Source organism: Globicephala melas, chromosome 2, assembly GCF_963455315.2.
Source record: "Globicephala melas chromosome 2, mGloMel1.2, whole genome shotgun sequence".
NCBI lineage: Eukaryota > Metazoa > Chordata > Mammalia > Artiodactyla > Delphinidae > Globicephala > Globicephala melas.
The window spans coordinates 131,998,662-132,015,670 of record NC_083315.2 but is presented as its reverse complement, the minus strand read 5'-3'; the positions used below and the strand labels follow the sequence as shown (position 1 = coordinate 132,015,670).

The 17,009-nt window shown below is 38.4% G+C and overlaps 1 protein-coding gene and 1 pseudogene across 1 annotated transcript in view; one reads left to right on the top strand and one right to left on the bottom strand.

Annotated features, from left to right (window-relative positions):
• Positions 1–2,366: 2,366 nt before the first annotated feature.
• LOC115852318 (large ribosomal subunit protein eL43-like) lies at positions 2,367–2,624 on the bottom strand (annotated as a pseudogene).
• A 152-nt stretch (positions 2,625–2,776) lies between these two features.
• Positions 2,777–17,009, top strand: part of DLGAP5 (DLG associated protein 5) — a 35,795-nt gene continuing 21,562 nt past the window's right edge. The window contains exons 1-9 of the mRNA XM_030855040.2: positions 2,777–3,014; positions 5,327–5,520; positions 9,089–9,151; positions 10,602–10,686; positions 10,760–10,879; positions 11,954–12,024; positions 13,865–14,139; positions 14,892–15,016; positions 15,408–15,537. Of these exons, the coding sequence (XP_030710900.1) occupies positions 2,777–3,014; positions 5,327–5,520; positions 9,089–9,151; positions 10,602–10,686; positions 10,760–10,879; positions 11,954–12,024; positions 13,865–14,139; positions 14,892–15,016; positions 15,408–15,537 (1,301 nt within the window). The remainder of the gene's footprint in view (positions 3,015–5,326; positions 5,521–9,088; positions 9,152–10,601; positions 10,687–10,759; positions 10,880–11,953; positions 12,025–13,864; positions 14,140–14,891; positions 15,017–15,407; positions 15,538–17,009) is intronic.

Genomic DNA, 17,009 nt, shown 5'->3' with positions numbered 1-17,009 from the left:
CTTTTACAGGAAGTGTTGCTTAAAATACCTCCAATCAGAAGTTCGGTGTGGGAAGTTTGAATTTTGCCGAGTCTTATAGGCGTTTCTTCTTCGGAGGCGGCGGTGGTCTTCCAGGCCCAGAGGGTTCCTTTACTTTTAGTTTGGTTGAGGTTTCACGCTAGAAGCTGCCTCAGGTAGGTGGATGCTGGGGAGCTGGGGGGAGGGCGCTGGTCCGCTTCCTTCTAGAAGGTCTAGAAGGGTCGGAGGACCGGCGGCTGCGAGCTGGACGCCGCTCAGGGGAGGCTCCTCTTAGGACCGTGTTACCTGTCCTTCCCGAAGCTGATGACGCAGTCCTTCGGAAGAGTAAATATTTGTTGCCATGATCTGTGTAGCAGCGTCATTTCACCACCGGGGCGTTATTGGCTTTGGGCCCCAACATTATTCCAGTGTCTCTTTCCAGGTTCTATGACAACTAAAAACGCCTGGGTTGACAACCTTGGCAAGCAAAACTAAGGCATTCTAGACTTTCAAGCTGGAAGAAACTCCAGTCAGCCAAAGAAGAGAACTTAGATGTGTGTGAAGAGCCAGGCTGCCTGGCTTAAGATTCCAGCTCCACTACCTTTTAGCTGTGCAAATGTGGGCAGTTAATTTACCTCATCTGTATAACGGCAGTTATACTAAATACCTTTTAGGGTTTAGGTGATAATTAAATATGCCTTCGGTGTTAGTTCTCTCTCTCTCTCTCTCTCTATTTGCCGTGTATAGTTCTCTGCTGTGTTTTTAAATACCTAGTACGTAATTTTAATTTTCTTTAATATTTGCGGGAAGTGGCAAATCAAATAGTAGAGGAGAGTTCTTGATTAAAAAAGCACAGTCCTTTGTCACTTCCCCTGGGCCTTTAAAGGAGAATGTTATTAGCATCCAGGTCAGATGAATTCTCATGTTTTTATACTCTGTTGATTGCCTAAAATAATACAACATTTTAATTTGTTGCATTTCTTGTGCAGTTTTTTTATCTGCATTTTTCTAGTGGACTCTCTTCTTGTTGTTGAAGGTATAGTGTGCTTGTATCTTTTTTTTTTAAATAGACCTTTATTGGAGTATAATTGCTTCACAATACTGTGTTAGTTTCTGTTGCACAGCAAAGCGAATCAGTCATATGCATACGTATATCCCCATATCCCCTCCCTCTTGAGCCTCCCTCCCACCCTCCCTATCCCACCCCTCTAGGTGGTCACAAAGCACCGAGCCGATCTCCCTGTGCTATGCTGCTGCTTCCTACTAGCTATCTATTTTACATCTGGTAGTGTATATATGTCGATGCTACTCTCACTTTGCCCCAGCTTCCCCCTCCCACCCCATGTCTTCAAGTCCATTCTCTATGTCTACCTCTTTATTCCTGCCCTAACTTTCTAATGGCAGACCTCCGTCCTTTTTTTTTTTTCCTCCTTCTCTTTTAAGCTGGCAAGACTTTTCCCTGGAGAATCAATCCTCTTTCTCCAGTTTGGCTTGGTTCTCCATACCAGCTGTATAGGAGATGCCTTTAGACTTTCCACTTTCCTTTTTTCTTTTCCTCAGTTGGATCCACGATTTCTTGGAACCCATGACATTGTCTTTCTTGGACTCCCAAGGATCTTTCTAAGAAAAGAGCATATGCCAAGTAAACTGTATGATTTCTTATATGGCCGAAAAGAATTTTATTTTGCCCTCACCAGGGCACGCTGATATGATTATCCTTCTGCATCACCATGGTACTTCTGAAAACCCTTCTTGGGCTTCCCTGGTGCCGCAGTGGTTGGGAGTCCGCCTGCTGATGCAGGGGACATGGGTTCGTGCCCCGGTCCGGGAGGATCCCGCATGCCGTGGAGCGGCTGGGCCTGCGCGTCCGGAGCCTGTGCTCCGCAGCGGGAGAGACCACAGCAGTGAGAGGCCCGCGTACCGCAAAAAAAAAAAAAACACCTTCTTTTTCTCAATCTCGTATATCTAACTGCCTATTTATCATTCCTACCTACCTAATAGGCATCTTGTGTGTTTTGTTTTTTGGCTTGAGAAAAAATGCCAGCCTGCCTGCATTCATCACCAGGGGAAAGTTAAGGAAACTGTTCTGTATACTCTATCCCTATTTTCACCTTTACTTCCTACTCTATTTTGCAGTGCTCTCTATGGTAAGCCTAGACCCTCTTATTTATATTCTGGACTTTAGCTTCCTGGGCTTCACTTCATCTGTCAAGCAAGTTCCTGTTCAGAACCTCAAAATAGGTTGTAGTGTTTTATCTTTTGATAACCTCCTTCCCACTCTTCAGTCACATATTTATTCCATTTTGTATTTTTTATTATGTAAATTAACCCATTTATTATAGGCTAGCAATGTTTCAAATGGTGGCCTTCTACTGGTCCTTCAATTCCTTCAGTCTTCTGGTGACTTTACTGTGACGGCAGAAGTGGTGGTGTAGGTCCAGGCACCATGAACCGTTTTCATGCAGGAAATGCCAAATGCCCACAGCTTGTCTCTTCATCTTGGTTTTGCCACAGGAGCAAGTGTGCTAGGCGTGCTGGCTGATTTCAGTTTTCTTCACCATTTTCCTGAGGGAGGCAACATGGGTCCCGTATTTACCCACGATTCTGACCTTGGTGCGTTTAGCCATGTTGCCACAACCTAGGTCTGAGCCCAGAGAGCTGTATTTTAATTTTTTTTTTTCAGAAGACTCTGGGGTGGGAGGTGAACTGGAATCCTAACTTTTTAAATAATCAAATGAAATTTCACGTAAGTTGGTCTTTCTCTCTTTTTCCTGATAGGATGGCTTCATCACATTTTGCCAGTCGACACAAAAAGCAATTAAGTACCGACATGATTAGAACTAAAATTGCTCATAGGAAATCACTGTCTCAGAAAGAAAACAGACATAAGGAATATGAACGAAATAGACACTTTGGTTTGAAAGATGTCAACGTTCCAACCTTGGAAGGTAGAATTCTTCTTGAATTAGATGAGATATCTCATGAGCTTGTTCCAGAAAAGGCCGATGTCAAGCCAAGTAAGTAAAAGTCTATTGTAATTTCAAGTGTTTGAAGAGTGAATAAAAATTGGTTTAATACCTGAGGTTAAAAACAACCCTGACCAGAAGAATGGAGTTTTGAAATGCCATTCTAAATAAATAACTTGGTGTTTTCTACAACTAAATACTGTCTATTTCAAGTAAAGGCTGTGTTGGGAATTCCCAGATGGTCCAGTAGTTAGGACTCCACACTTCCACTGCCAGGGGCCTGGGTTTGATCCTTGGTGGGGGAACTAAGATCCTGCAGGCTGCCTGGCGTGCCCCCCTCCCCCGCAAAAAAAAGTACTCAAGTAAAGGCAGTGGACGTCCTAGCTAGGCTAAAGCCATTCACCTATGGAGTATTATAACACTTTTTACCTATATGGCCTTACAGGAATCCTAAAGTTCTTACTTCTGGAGCTTGGATAAGATAAATATTGACAAGATAAATTGATAAGGGACATAAAAATAGAACTGATTGAAGTATCCATGAAGTAAGGGTACTTTGCCAATGGGAACACTTCTTAGAGGGAAGAGCAAAGGATTCATCCCTGTAGTTTGCCCAAAAGGATTTGGGGTAATTAGTAGGGAAAGAACCAACCAGAAAAGGGAATGATCTCAGCAAGAGATAAAAATAATAAAAATGGTTGTCTTAGAAGGCAAGGGATGCTATAGAAAAGAAGGAAGAGAACTGGGAAATGACATGCATTTAATCGGAAGGACTTATTGGACTCCTATTTAGTTGTGTTTATATAGCAGGCACTAGGAGCTAGATTGCAGTGAAATAAAGCAAGGATAAATTGTGAAGAAATGGCAGAAAGATGAAGTCTTAGAAGTTTTATAGAGAAAGAAATGAGATGTCAAGTTGTTTTACGTGTTCACTACTTCAGTTTTATCATTTTTCCAGAACCAGTGTAATGTGTGACACGTACAAGACACTCAACATATTCAGCTTAATTGCTTCTGTAAAAGGGGAGGTTGGGCTAAACTATTTCTTCCAGATTTGTCATTTTTGTGATTCTAAAGGAAAGGAATTGGATTAAAGTGTCATAGGGTACTTTTTTGTTTTTGAGATGAAGTGATCAGTTTATGTTTGAAGGTCAAAGGAAGTGGGTTGGTGGTTGAGGGGGATAGAGTAAAGAATAACATCTCTTAGGAGTTCAGAGAAAATGAACACTGGGTCGTAGGATTATATAGGATGGCCTTTGAAGGAAGAGCTAGACATTTTCTGTCTGAGAAGAGGTGACATTACCTTCCTCTACTCATACCCTCTCAAATGCTTCTTTCCTCGACCAAAATCTTTCAAACAAAATTTAACCTTGTCAATATGCTATTAGAATATCTTTTATTCCTCATTTGCGAAGGCCTGGAGGTGGGAGTGGGTCTGGTATGTTCCAGAGAAAGCAAGTAGGTAAGCATGGATGGAGAAGGCAAACAGCTTAGCTCCCATAGAGCCCTGAGGGCCATCATTATAAGGACATTGGCTTTTTTTTTTTTTTTTTTGGCTGTACCGGGTCTTAGTTGCGGCATGCAGGCTTCTTACTTGCGGCACATGGGCTTCTCTAGTTGTGGTGCCTGGGCTCAGTAGTTGCGGTGCACAGGCTTAGTTGTGGTATGTGGATCTTAGTTCCCCAACCAGGGATTGAACCCGGGCCCCCTGCATTGGGAGTCTTAACCACTGGACCACCAGAGAAGTCCCTGTTTTGATTATTGTAAAGGATCTGCTTCTAAGGTGACTCATTCACATTACCAGCAAGATGATGCTGGCTTTTGGCAGGAGGCCTTAGTTCTTTGTCATGTGGACATCTCCATGGGGCCGCTTGAGTTCCTTAAGGTTCCACGTGGCCACTGGCTTCCCCCCAGAGCAAGGGATCCAAGAGAGAGCAGGACAAAAGCTGTGATGTCTTTAATGGCCTAGTTGTGGGAGTCGTTCTCTATCATTTCCACAGTACTTTCTTGGTTACACAGGTCAGCCCTATTCAGTATGGGAGGGGATGACGCAAGGCATGTCTACCAGGAGGTGAGAATCGCTGGAGGTCAGCTTGGAGGCTGACTATCATAGAAGCTAATTAATTTAAACATGAAGTAATACATGCCTAGTACATAGTAAACAGTTATATATTTGAACAAATGAAGGTGAAAGAAATAGGAATTTTAAAATAGGGGTGGAAATAACTTGAAGTGCTAAGGAATTAACAAGAAGTTACTAAAAGCATTTCTTAGCAACAGTTGAAGTTAGAAGTTGTTTGCCTAACTTTTTATCTGAAATGTTTTATATATTGTATTTTTCTTTTTTTCTTTTTCCTACTTAGAGTCAGTGAAAACTATTCTAGGTGATCAACGAAAGCAAATGCTCCAAAAATACAAAGAAGAAAAGCAGCTTCAAAAATTGAAAGAGCAGAGAGAGAAAGCTAAACGAGGAGTATTTAAAGTGGGTCTTTATAGACCTGATATTCCTAGTTTTCTTTTCTCAAACCAGAGTACTATGAAAGCTGAGCCAAAAAAGGTAAGTTTAGTATCCTAACTTGATATATATTCCTTTTAACTGGAATTTTCTTTAGGAGATTAGATGACTAAAATAACCATTTCCCCGAGTCCCTTTATTCATTTAATTAGCTGGTAGGAGGTGGGAATGACATAATAGTAACTCAGAAGATGAAAACAGGGTCTCTTGATGTAGCTGTATTTAGGTTGAGATTGGATAAAACTAGGACAGCTGGTAGAGCCAGGCTGAACAGTGAATGCTATACCAAAGTATTTGGCATTTATCCTCTAGGATATGGAGAGTCAGGGGAGGTTTATAAACGAGGTTGTACCATTATCAAAGTAATACTCAGGGAAGATTAGGCTGGACTTGAGGATTATAGTCTAGAAAGGGAAGCATTTATAGATAGGAAGACTAGTTGTGAGTTTATATTGTGAATATTCTTTATAGAATAGGTGAGATGAGATAAGTGGACTGAGACATTTGTTTAAAAAGAAGAAATAGGGGGCTTCCCTGGTGGTGCAGTGGTTGAGAGTCCGCCTGCCGATGCAGGGGACGCGGGTTCGTGCCCTGGTCTGGGAGGATCCCACATGCTGTGGAGCGGCTGGGCCCGTGAGCCATGGCCACTGAGCCTGCGCGTCCGGAGCCTGTGCTCCGCAACGGGAGAGGCCACAACAGTGAGAGGCCCGTGTACCGCAAAAAAACAAAAAACCAAAAAAAGAAATAGGTTTAAGATATCATTTTTCTGGAGATATAATTGACATATTAGTTTCAGGTGTACACCATAATGATTCATTATTTGTATACATTACAAGATGATCACCACAGTTAGTCTAGTTACCATCCATCACCACACATAGTTACAAAACTTTTTTTCTTGTGATGAGAACATTTCAGATATACTCTCTTAGCAACTTTCAAGTATACAATACAGTATTATTAACTGTAGGCACCATACTGTATATTACATTCCCGAGACTTACTTATTTTAAACCTGGAAGTTTGTACTTTTTGACCACCTTCACCCCATTTCACCTACCCTGCACCTCACTCAAGTGATGGGCACCTGAGTTGTTTACAAGTCTTGGCTATTGTAAATAATGCTGCAACGTACATGGGGATACATATATATTTTTGAGTTAGTGTTTTCTTTTCCTTTGGATAAATACTCAGAATTGGAAATCCTGGATCATATGGTAGTTCTAATTTTAATTTTTTGAGGATCTTCCATACTGTTTTTCATAGTGGCTGCACCAATTTACATTCCTACCAACAGTGCTCAGGGGTTCCTGTTTCTCCATATCCTCACCAACACTTATTATTTCTTGTCTTTTTGATAATAGCCATTCTAACAGGTGTCATGTAAGACATCTTAAGAGATAAATTTGATAGGACTGGTGACCAAGTAGATGGTGAGGGGTGGAGGAAGTTGAAAAGTTAGAGATAAGATGATGATTCTGAAGATAATAGTTTGATCAATAATACAAATTTTGCTGCTGCTAGAAGAGATGAGGAAGGCAAGAAAAGCTTAAGTGGGTGAATATTAATACCCGTTTTAAAAAAAATCCTATTTGGGCCATCTAGACTTCAGGCAGTTGGGAATACAAATTTGGAAATCAGGATGGGGATCCATGCTAAGATGTGGATTTTGGATATGATATTGGGAGTATGAATGGACACTTAAGCTATAGGACTAAATGAGACCATTCCAATTAGGGTATATAAAATTATGAAAGAGTGAGGTCTAGAGAACACCTTTAGGTGGGCAGTGATATGCTGAAAAGGACTGGTCAGAGTGGCAGCAGAGCTAAAATGGAGGATAGAAGCTAAAGGAGGAGTGATCTAAAGAGAATGGTTAGTGAATCAGGAAGGATGAAGTTTGAACAGATCAGTTGGATTTGTAAACTTGTAAACTTGCTAGTCACTGGTGATTTGCTGTTTATTTATTTTATTATTTATTTATTTATTTTTGGCTGCGTTGGGTCTTCGTTGCTCTGTGCAGGCTTTCTCTAGTTGCAGCAAGCCGGGGCTACTCTTCATTGTGGTGCGCAGGCTTCTCACTAAGGTGGCTTCTCTTTGCGGAGCACGGGCTCTAGGCGCGCGGGCTTCAGTAGTTGTGGCATGCAGGCTCAGTTATTGTGGCTCGTGGGCCCTAGAGCACAGGCTCAGTTGTTGTGTCGCACAGGCTTAGTTGCTCCGCGGCATGTGGGATCTTCCCGGACCAGGGCTCGAACCCGTGTCCCCTGCATTGGCAGGCGGATTCTTAACCACTGCGCCACCAGGGAAATCCCTGATTTGCTATTTAAAGATATGTATAAAAGATCTCATTGACTGTATACTCATTCCTGATTTAAATAAGAACTGAATAATATAAAGGCTGAAGATATTGCTTGTTTTTCTAGGCTTCATGAATCTCAATGATTCATTTGACAGATCTTTGATTTATTTACTCTGTATGATCTTAGGACACTGTAGAAGAGACCAAAATTAATAAACTGTAGTTCATGGTGGAAAGATACAGATAAATATGTTCTTTATATTAGAGGAAGGATAGATTGTTTATATTTGGAGGAACATCAAAGAAGACCTCTTGGGATTAGATTTAAGCTGTCTTTTTAGGAATATGTAGATACCAATCATTGGTCTACACTGTAAACAACTATTTTAAAATATCTTAAAAATATGTGTAGGAGGAACAAGAGACACATCGTTGTGGGTTTTTTTTTTTTTTTAATTTTGGCTGCGTTGGGTTTTCGTTGCTGCATGTGGACTTCTCTAGTTGTGGCGCATGGGCTTAGTTGCGCCGTGGCGTGTGGGATCTTAGTTCCCCAACCAAGGATCAAACCCATGTCCCCTGCGTTGGAAGGTGGATTCTTAACCACTGGACCACTGGGGAAGTCCCTGATTATGTTTCTTAAGAAATTTTACAGAGTTGATAAATACCTTATAATTTTTTAATTGATCTTTCTCATGCTAAATTTTTTTCACATTTTGTGATTAGGTCTCCATTTTCTTACTGACAATGGACAGGTATAATCATGAGATTTGAAGGCAAATTGTCAAAGCTAGGGAAGTAAGCTGTACAGTATCTTTTCATAAACAGAAAACAAAAGATCCTAATACTCTAGTTTGTTCATCTACCCCCTTTTAAATATGTCTAGCTAATCACATTAATGAGGATCCTAATACTTGGAAAATATGCTTTGAAATTTCTTCTCTCTCCTCATTGAAAAATATGGGTAAGTTTTGAAGTTATTAACTTAAACATAATTTAAATCAAGCCAGAACCAGAAAAAACAATAACTTAGGGAATTCCCTGGCAGTCCAGGGGTTAGGACTCAGTGCTTTCACTGCCAGAGGCCTGGGTTCAATCCCTGGTTGGGGAACTAAGACCCGCAAGCTGCACGGCACGGCCGAAAAAATTAAAATTTAAATTAAAAAAAAATTAAGTTAGCAAGTATCTTTTTGCCATAAATTATTAAGGATAAAATTTAACTTTAAAATGGAAACTATTTCATAATGAAACATGGAAGTAAATTTTGCCAGTTTATTTATTTTTTTAACTTTATCTTCTTTTGACTGTTTTAAGGCTGTTCCATCTTCTGTACGGATTACGAGGTCAAAGGCCAAAGACCAAATGGAGCTGACAAAGGTAAAGTTGATAGTTAGTAAGTCATTGTTACTAAAATGACAAATTGTACTTTTTTTTCCTCAGAGTAAGTAAATTTATTTTTAATCTAATACCATCTTCAAGCATAGTGATTATTTTACTAGAGTCAATAGTACTACCAAAATCACTGTTTTGGTATGGTGGCAGAGCAGATTTGGCTAGATGCTAAGGAAACAGTCACTTAAAATATTCTTTGCCCAGACATCCCTTATGAGATCTATACTAAACTCTGTGCCACACTCTTTTTTGTTTGTTTGTTTACTGGGCTTCTATTATGCATCCCATGTCACCATGAAGTGCAGATAGGGATATAAAGCATACAGGGTGAGTGTTATAAACTTATGGGTCTTCAAAACACGGTTATGGATAAACTTATTAGGAGGATTACTAAAATAAAGTCAAGTGGGCAAAGAGGGAAATAGTATGCCTCTTTGTCAGGTGAGGAAGCTAAGTTTCATGTATTCAATGAATTTGAGTCACTACCATGTTCCTTTAGGCTCTAGAATATAACTGAGCAAAACAAACAAAATTCCCTGTTTTCAAGGAGCTTACGTGAGAGAGAGCACTAAAAAAAGAACTATATAGTATGTCAGATGGTCAAAAGTATTAAGTATTATGGGGGAGATTAAAAAAAAAGAAGAAGAAGGGAGGTGGGGAGTTTTGAAGTAGGTGTAGGGTGGAATTTTGATCAGGCCTCAGATGGTGGCATTTTATTTTATTTTTAATAAATTTATTTATTTATTTTTGACTGTGTTGGGTCTTCATTGCTGTGCGCAGGCTTTTCTCTAGTTGCTGCGAGCAGGGGCTACTGTTTGTTGCGGTGTGCAGGCTTCTTATTGTGGTGGCTTCTCTTGTTGCAGAGCATGGGCTCTAGGCATGCGGGCTTCAGTAGTTGCAGTGCGTGGGCTCAGTAGTTGTGGTGCACAGGCTTAGTTGCTCCGTGGCATGTGGGATCTTCCCAGACCAAGGCTCAAACCTGTGTCCCCTGCATTGGCAGGCAGATTCTTAACCACTGCGCCACCAGGGAAGTTCCCAGATGGTGGCATTTTAAATGAAGTCTTTAAGGAAATAGAAGAGTGAACTGTGGGAAAGAGCTTTCTTCCAGGAGAAGAATTTTCTAGACAAAATTCAAAGGTCTTGAATTGAAAACATGCCTGGTATGTTTAAGGAGTCTCAGAAGATTATAGTCAGTTATTTTTTTAATAGCTTAGGTTATTAGCATTTTCTAAATTCTAGGTTTCTGAAAAAGCTTGTAAGGAAATGTATATAATGGAAAACTTGTTTCTTCATCTCATTTTATTTGGGGTAGTGGGTTTTTTGCTGAGTCATTTACAATATCAGGTTTCAGATGAGGGGTCGATTTACACATTAAAAATGTGGTGGTTTGGTTCATTATGCAATTAAATCACATAGTACCTAATATTTTGAATAGATTGATAATGGGAGTGATGTTCGAGCAATCCGACCTGGTCAAAGACAGGCTTCTGAAAAGAAAGTGTTGGACAAAGAGAAAAAAGGTAAGTTCTGATGTTGCCACAACAATAATTTAAAATTACCACAAACATTTGATTTTATTATTTGTTCCCACAGCTATACAACCTGTAATGCCGCCAGTGAGAATGACTCGATCGGCTACTCAAGCAGCAAAGCAGATTGCCAGAACAGTCCCGCCTACTACAGCAAGAAAGCCAGTGACAAGGGCTACTAATGGTAAGAACATTTCTTGATCAGTGACTGAGCTAGGATGTTTTGGTACTTGAGGTTCTTTGTGTTCAATTTTTAAAAATTAATTAATTTTTGGCTGCATTGGGTCTTCGTTGCTGCGCGCGGGCTTTGTCTAGTTGCAGCCAGCGGGGGCTACTCTTCATTGTGGTGCACAGTCTTCTCATTGCATTGGCTTCTCTTGTTGCGGAGCATGGACTCTAGGCGCACTGGCTTCAGTAGTTGTGGCTCTTGGGCTCTAGAGCACAGGCTCAGTAGTTGTGGCACACGGGCTTAGTTGCTCCGCAGCATGTGGGATCTTCCCGGGCCAGGGGTCGAACCCGTGTCCCCTGCATTGGCAGGTGGATTCTTAACTACTGCACCACCAGGCAAGCCCCTGTGTTCAATTTTTAAAATCATTATGTACTTTTTTGAGTAGGAGAGGAGGAAGATAGGTTTTGTGCCCCGATATCCCAGTGGGTGCTCAAATGTTGAAGTACTGAATTGGTGTAAGCAGTGCTTCAAAGTGAAAAATTAATGGCCCCAATAAGTTACAGTCCATCCAGTTGGTGGAATACAATGTAACCATTTAAGAACAATGTATGAAAGAACACTTAATGACATGGTTAATCGTATTAAGTGGGCAAAGAAAATCAGCTCAAACCCTGAACAGTATGATTGAAATTCTAAAATATGTGTGTGAATGTGAACATAGGAAAAAACTGGAAAAACGTACTCTGAAGTGTCAATAGTGATTACCACTGAGTAGTGTAAGCTTGGGTAAAATTTTTGATTGTTGTTGTTTTTGTGCTTTTTAAAATTTTTTCTAATTTTCTATAATAAATACATATTTGATATTCAGAGGCAAAAGGTAAAATACCTTAACACTTTTGTTTTGAAAACAGATGGCCTAAACTTGGCAGGAAATTTCATCTATTTATTTCCTATTTTATAATGTGACTTCTAATCATAAAATTCTTTGACATACATTCCTATTGCCTGTTTTCCTTTCCCAAATTAGTACTTTTAATGCAGCATTTTTTATCTAGTCTAAATGGATGGCTTATTTCACTTTTATTTTAGTTAATGAAGCAGAAACAGAGGCACCAAATCAAGGAAGACCTGCCAAAAAGATAGAAACAAAACCTGACAAGGTAGAGTATAAACATCTGTTTATTTCTAGGTACTTTGAAAATCTCACTACTACTTTCATAAAATTGAAATTAAGCATATAGAACTGCTTCAAGAAGATAACTTACAACATGTGTTAAAATCTCTTGAACCATAAAGAAGCATCAGGAGGATTTACTGTTGTTTTTCAGGTGTCTTATCCTCAGAGTTTTATAGGTAGAGAAAGCATAATTTGATTAACAGGAAATAGAGAAAAGTGATAAAAACACAGCTGACCGAAACCTTCATGTGGGAACTAGCTAAGAGATAGGATGGAGTAGGGTGAAATGCATTGACTTTGGATTCAGCTAGGCCTGAGTTTGAATATTGTCTCTGCTTCCAATTAGCTATATAACCTTGGACAACTTAGGAATTTGTTTTCCCATCTCCAACCCGTAATACCTACATGGAGTAGTTTTAAGAATTAAATAACCTAACATTTCTGATAGCGTCTACCATAGTACATGGTAGAGTCTTCAAAAAAGAGCCACAATTTTGAGGCCCCAATGCCTTGTTTTATAATCCATGCTACACAGTTCCTTAACCTTAAAAAAGTTAGGGACTTCCCTGGTGGCACAGTGGTTAAGAATCCGCCTGCCACTGCAGGGGACACGGATTTGAGCCCTGGTCCGGGAAGATCCCACATGCTGTGGAGCAACTAAGCCCGTGCACCACAACTACTGAGCCTGAGCTCTAGAGCCCGCGAGCCACAACTACTGAGCCTGCATGCCACAACTACTGAAACCCATGTGCCTAGAGCCCATGCTTCGCAATAAGAGAAGCCACTGCAATGAGAAGCCCATGCACTGCAATGAAGAGTAGTCCCCGCTCACTGCAACTAGAGAAAGACTGTGTGCAGCAATGAACACCCAACGCAGCCAAAAATAAATTTATTTTAAAAGAAAAAAAGTTATGCCAAAGTATAAGAAATGTGGCTAGATTCTTAACTAAAAATTAAAAATCAGAAATGTAAAAACCTCTAAAAATTATGTTTATATGGGTGGGTGAAATCGGTGAAGGTGGTCAAAAGTTATAAACTTCCAGTTACAAAGTGAGTCCTGGGGATTCACTATAAAACATAGTGACTATGGTTAATAATACTGTGTTGTATATTTGAAAGTTGCAAAGAGGGTAGGTCATTAAAGTTCTCATCACAAGAAAAAAAATTGTACCTTTGTGTAGTGACAGTTGTTCATTAGACTCATCGTCTAGATCATTTTGCAGTATATACAAATATCAAATCATTATGTTGCACACCTGATACTAATATAATGTTATATGTCAGTTATATCTCAGTTTTAAAAAAACCAAATAATTAAATTGACAGAGAAAATAAGCTTCACATTTTATATGGTTAATCTCACTGTGTCGTCACACTGAAAAATATTTTTCTCATGATAAATTTATTTATAATCAAGGTGATTTTAAAAGAGGATTTGGTCCTTGACAATAGTAGTCATCCAATAAACATTGGATTTCTGATTCTCAACCATGGTAATTATCAACATAATTTAAATAAAAAGGTAGGTGTTTGTTAGGTGGGTAATTTTTCCACCTTAGTTTTCATATATTTAATTTTAATACTTAAAACCTATTATTTAGTCCTTTTAATGAGGATTGGTTCTGTGTCTCTCTGGATCATGACAGTGGTTTAGTTAGCTGGCTACTGATTCCATATTTACATTTAATTGTATTTATTTTTTTCTCCTAAATTATGCACAAGGGACACATAGCTCAACTTTCATATTTTCAGGCCTGTAAAAATTGGTTTGAATATATCCCCAGAAGAGAAATTCTTACTCCATTCTGTTTCCTCCCATCTAGGCCATTTCTTTTAAAGTTGATAGTGAAGAAAGTACTTTGGATTCACAAACCAGTACAACAATTGGAATGGATCCAGATGGTGTCTTATCAAAAATGGAAAATTTATCTAAGACAAATAGTGCAAAAATGAAGGGGAAGAATTCCTTTGCACCTAAAGATTTTATGTTTCAGCCACTAGATGGTCTGAAGACCTATCAAGTAACACCTATGACTCCCAGAAGTGCCAGTGCTTTCTTGACACCCAGTTATACCTGGACCCCTTTAAACACAGAAGTGTAAGAATTTAATGTTAATAATGAATTCCTTGCTAAGATGGATAACAAATGCCTTTCTTAGATTTGTCCTGTGCTTTTTAAAAGTTAATATTTAGTTAGTAAATTATATTAATTATAAATCATGAAACTTTGGTCTTTTAAAAAAATTCTTCAGAAGGCTACAGTAATGTATTTGACAGTTTTGGTATTTCCTATACATTGTTTTTATCATTATTTTCATGGTACACTTTGTGTTTTTTTGCTTTTTATAAGTGTCTTTATTATAACACTTAGAAATAAATGTTTAGAAGGAAGAGATTTCTATAGTACTGTAGTTCAGACATGGTTTGGGGTTTTTTTTGTTTGTTTTTTTGCCGAGTATTACTTTAGAAAAACTACTTCTAAAGCCAAAGATAATTAACTTGCAAAGTGGGGGGAAAATCAGTTGGAATCATTAAGAGAAACAGCAAGGTTGTTTTGCAAAGACTGGCTGGCAGCAAATTTACTAGAAACTGCTCAGCAGCATCCAAGACTATGAGCGCTTATGTTCCGTGAGGAGATCTTCACAGCCTTTGGATCTCATTATAATTAGTAAAGATGGACATTCCACTATAGGTGTTTAAATTTTTCCCCTCCAGAAAGACACATTAAAAAAAATAGAAACATATTTCTATTAAATCCCAGGTTTTTAAAAAGTAACATCATTTTGAAATCCTTCAGTTAGATATAGGAGGCTCATGTTTCATAAAGTATTTTTTTGCTATTGTTTTTAGTGATAAGACTGTAGCAACAAAAGAAATCTTGGCACAAAAATGTAAAACTTTCTCTGCCAAGACAGTACATCAAGATTCAAGTAAACTACAATGTCCTTTGGGTTCTCTAACAGTTTGGAATAAAGGTATTGTATTTTAATTAATTTTTTACTTGCTTTTCTGGATTGTGATTTATCAGACATTTGTTTAGAGCCCTTTTCAACATATAGTTCAGGGATGTGATCTCAGGGTCAGGAGAGATGGGAAAACATGGGGAAAGATATCTGGAGAGAGAAAGAGTTGGAATAAGGAATACAGACTGAGAAGATGGGGGGAAATAAATGTAAATTTGAGGAGATGAATATAGGAGACACTTTAGAGGATATGTGGTGAATGAAATCATTGAGGCAGAAATAAAATTTTAAAATTCAACACTGAAAAAAATTAAAGGATTTAAAAAAAATTTGTCTTGTGGGGGATGTCATTTTATGAGTTGCTGCTTTGAAATTTATATGTAATATTTTCTTTAATCTATAGAACATGTTTTAAATAAAAATGAAACTACTAATAAAAATTCAGATGGCCTTTCAATAAAAGAAGAAGTCCCATCACTTGAAGTAAATCAAGATCAGATATCTCAGCCACAGCATGATGTGCCATATTTCAGGTTTGTCCATTTGTTCCTAGTGTAAGAATTTTGTATCAATGTCTAGACATTTAAAACCAAAATTATACTATTTTTAACCTGAATATAATAGATGAGTTGGGGGAAATTGAATTTTGGTGATTTTCATTTATCTTTTAAATTTTAATGATTTTTTTTCAGTAACTAGTACATTCATGTGGTTCCTAATTCAAAAGGTAGAAAAAGGTACAAGTGAGAAGTCTTTTTCCCAACTCTGCCTCCCAGGGGATAGTTTGAACCTTCCACGGAGGCAAGTGTTACTCATTTCTTGTGAATATTTCCAGAGGTAGATAATGCATATGTAAACTAACATAAACATGTATATATATATATATATTTTTTAATATTGTTTCATTTAATGTTAAATGTAGTAGACATTCCATTTTAGTACTTAAAGAGCTTTCTCATGTTGTTTTGTGTGTGTGTGTGTGTGTGTGTGTGTGTGTGTTCTTTAATGGCCACATAGTATCCAGTAATATGGATATACCATAATTTACTTAATAGGTCCCTGTTGGTGGTTATTTACATTGGGTTCAGTCTCTTACTATTACAATCAAGGCTGCCAACAACAAACTTGTATTATGTTTCAATTTTCTCATGTACAAGTATATAAGGACCTCAATTTACATTCCCCCCAGCAAGGTATGGGAGTTCCTATTTTCTCATACCTTTTTTTTTTCCTCCACAAAGAACTAAATTAAAGTTTATTTTATAAAAGAAGGATAATGGGAGATGGTAGGAGGCTCTTTGGCCCACCAAATTATGAGATAGGATTATGTTTCTCTAACTGAATTGAAAATTAACATCCTGTTTGGGGAACTTCAACATGTCACCTAAATGCCTTGGAAGCATATCAGAGGCCTGCATTTCGAGAAAGGCCTTAACATTCCACATCACACAGAAAATGATTACATTCTGTCATCTTTGAGTGAATATAGCAAGAAAATTCCCATACCTTTTCCAATACAATGTTAACAATTTTTGAGCTTTACCAATCAAACAGATAAAAAATATTAGCTTTCTCTAGTTTATTTTATTTATTTATTATTTATTTATTTATTTATTTATTTTGGCTGCGCTGTGTGGTGTATGAGATCTTAGTTCTCCTACCGGGGATCGAACCTGTGCCCCCTGCAGTGAACGCTTGGAGTCCTAACCACTGGACCACCAGGGAATTCCCCTTACTCTAGTTCTAATATCCATTCTTTCTATTATGAATGAGTATCTTTTTATATTTTGGGGAACCACTTCAATTGTTTTTAGAGCATAATGTTTTAGAATTATAAGGTCTTTCAGAGATTAGCTAATCCACTGTGTTGTTCAACTGAGACATTGAGATGATAAACAATTTATCCAACTAAATAATGTCAGATCCAAGCCAGGTCTCTTTCTCATTAATTAAGCTGTTCCCTGTTGCCACTGGACATAGGCAGCTAAATTATTCTTCTAAGAAA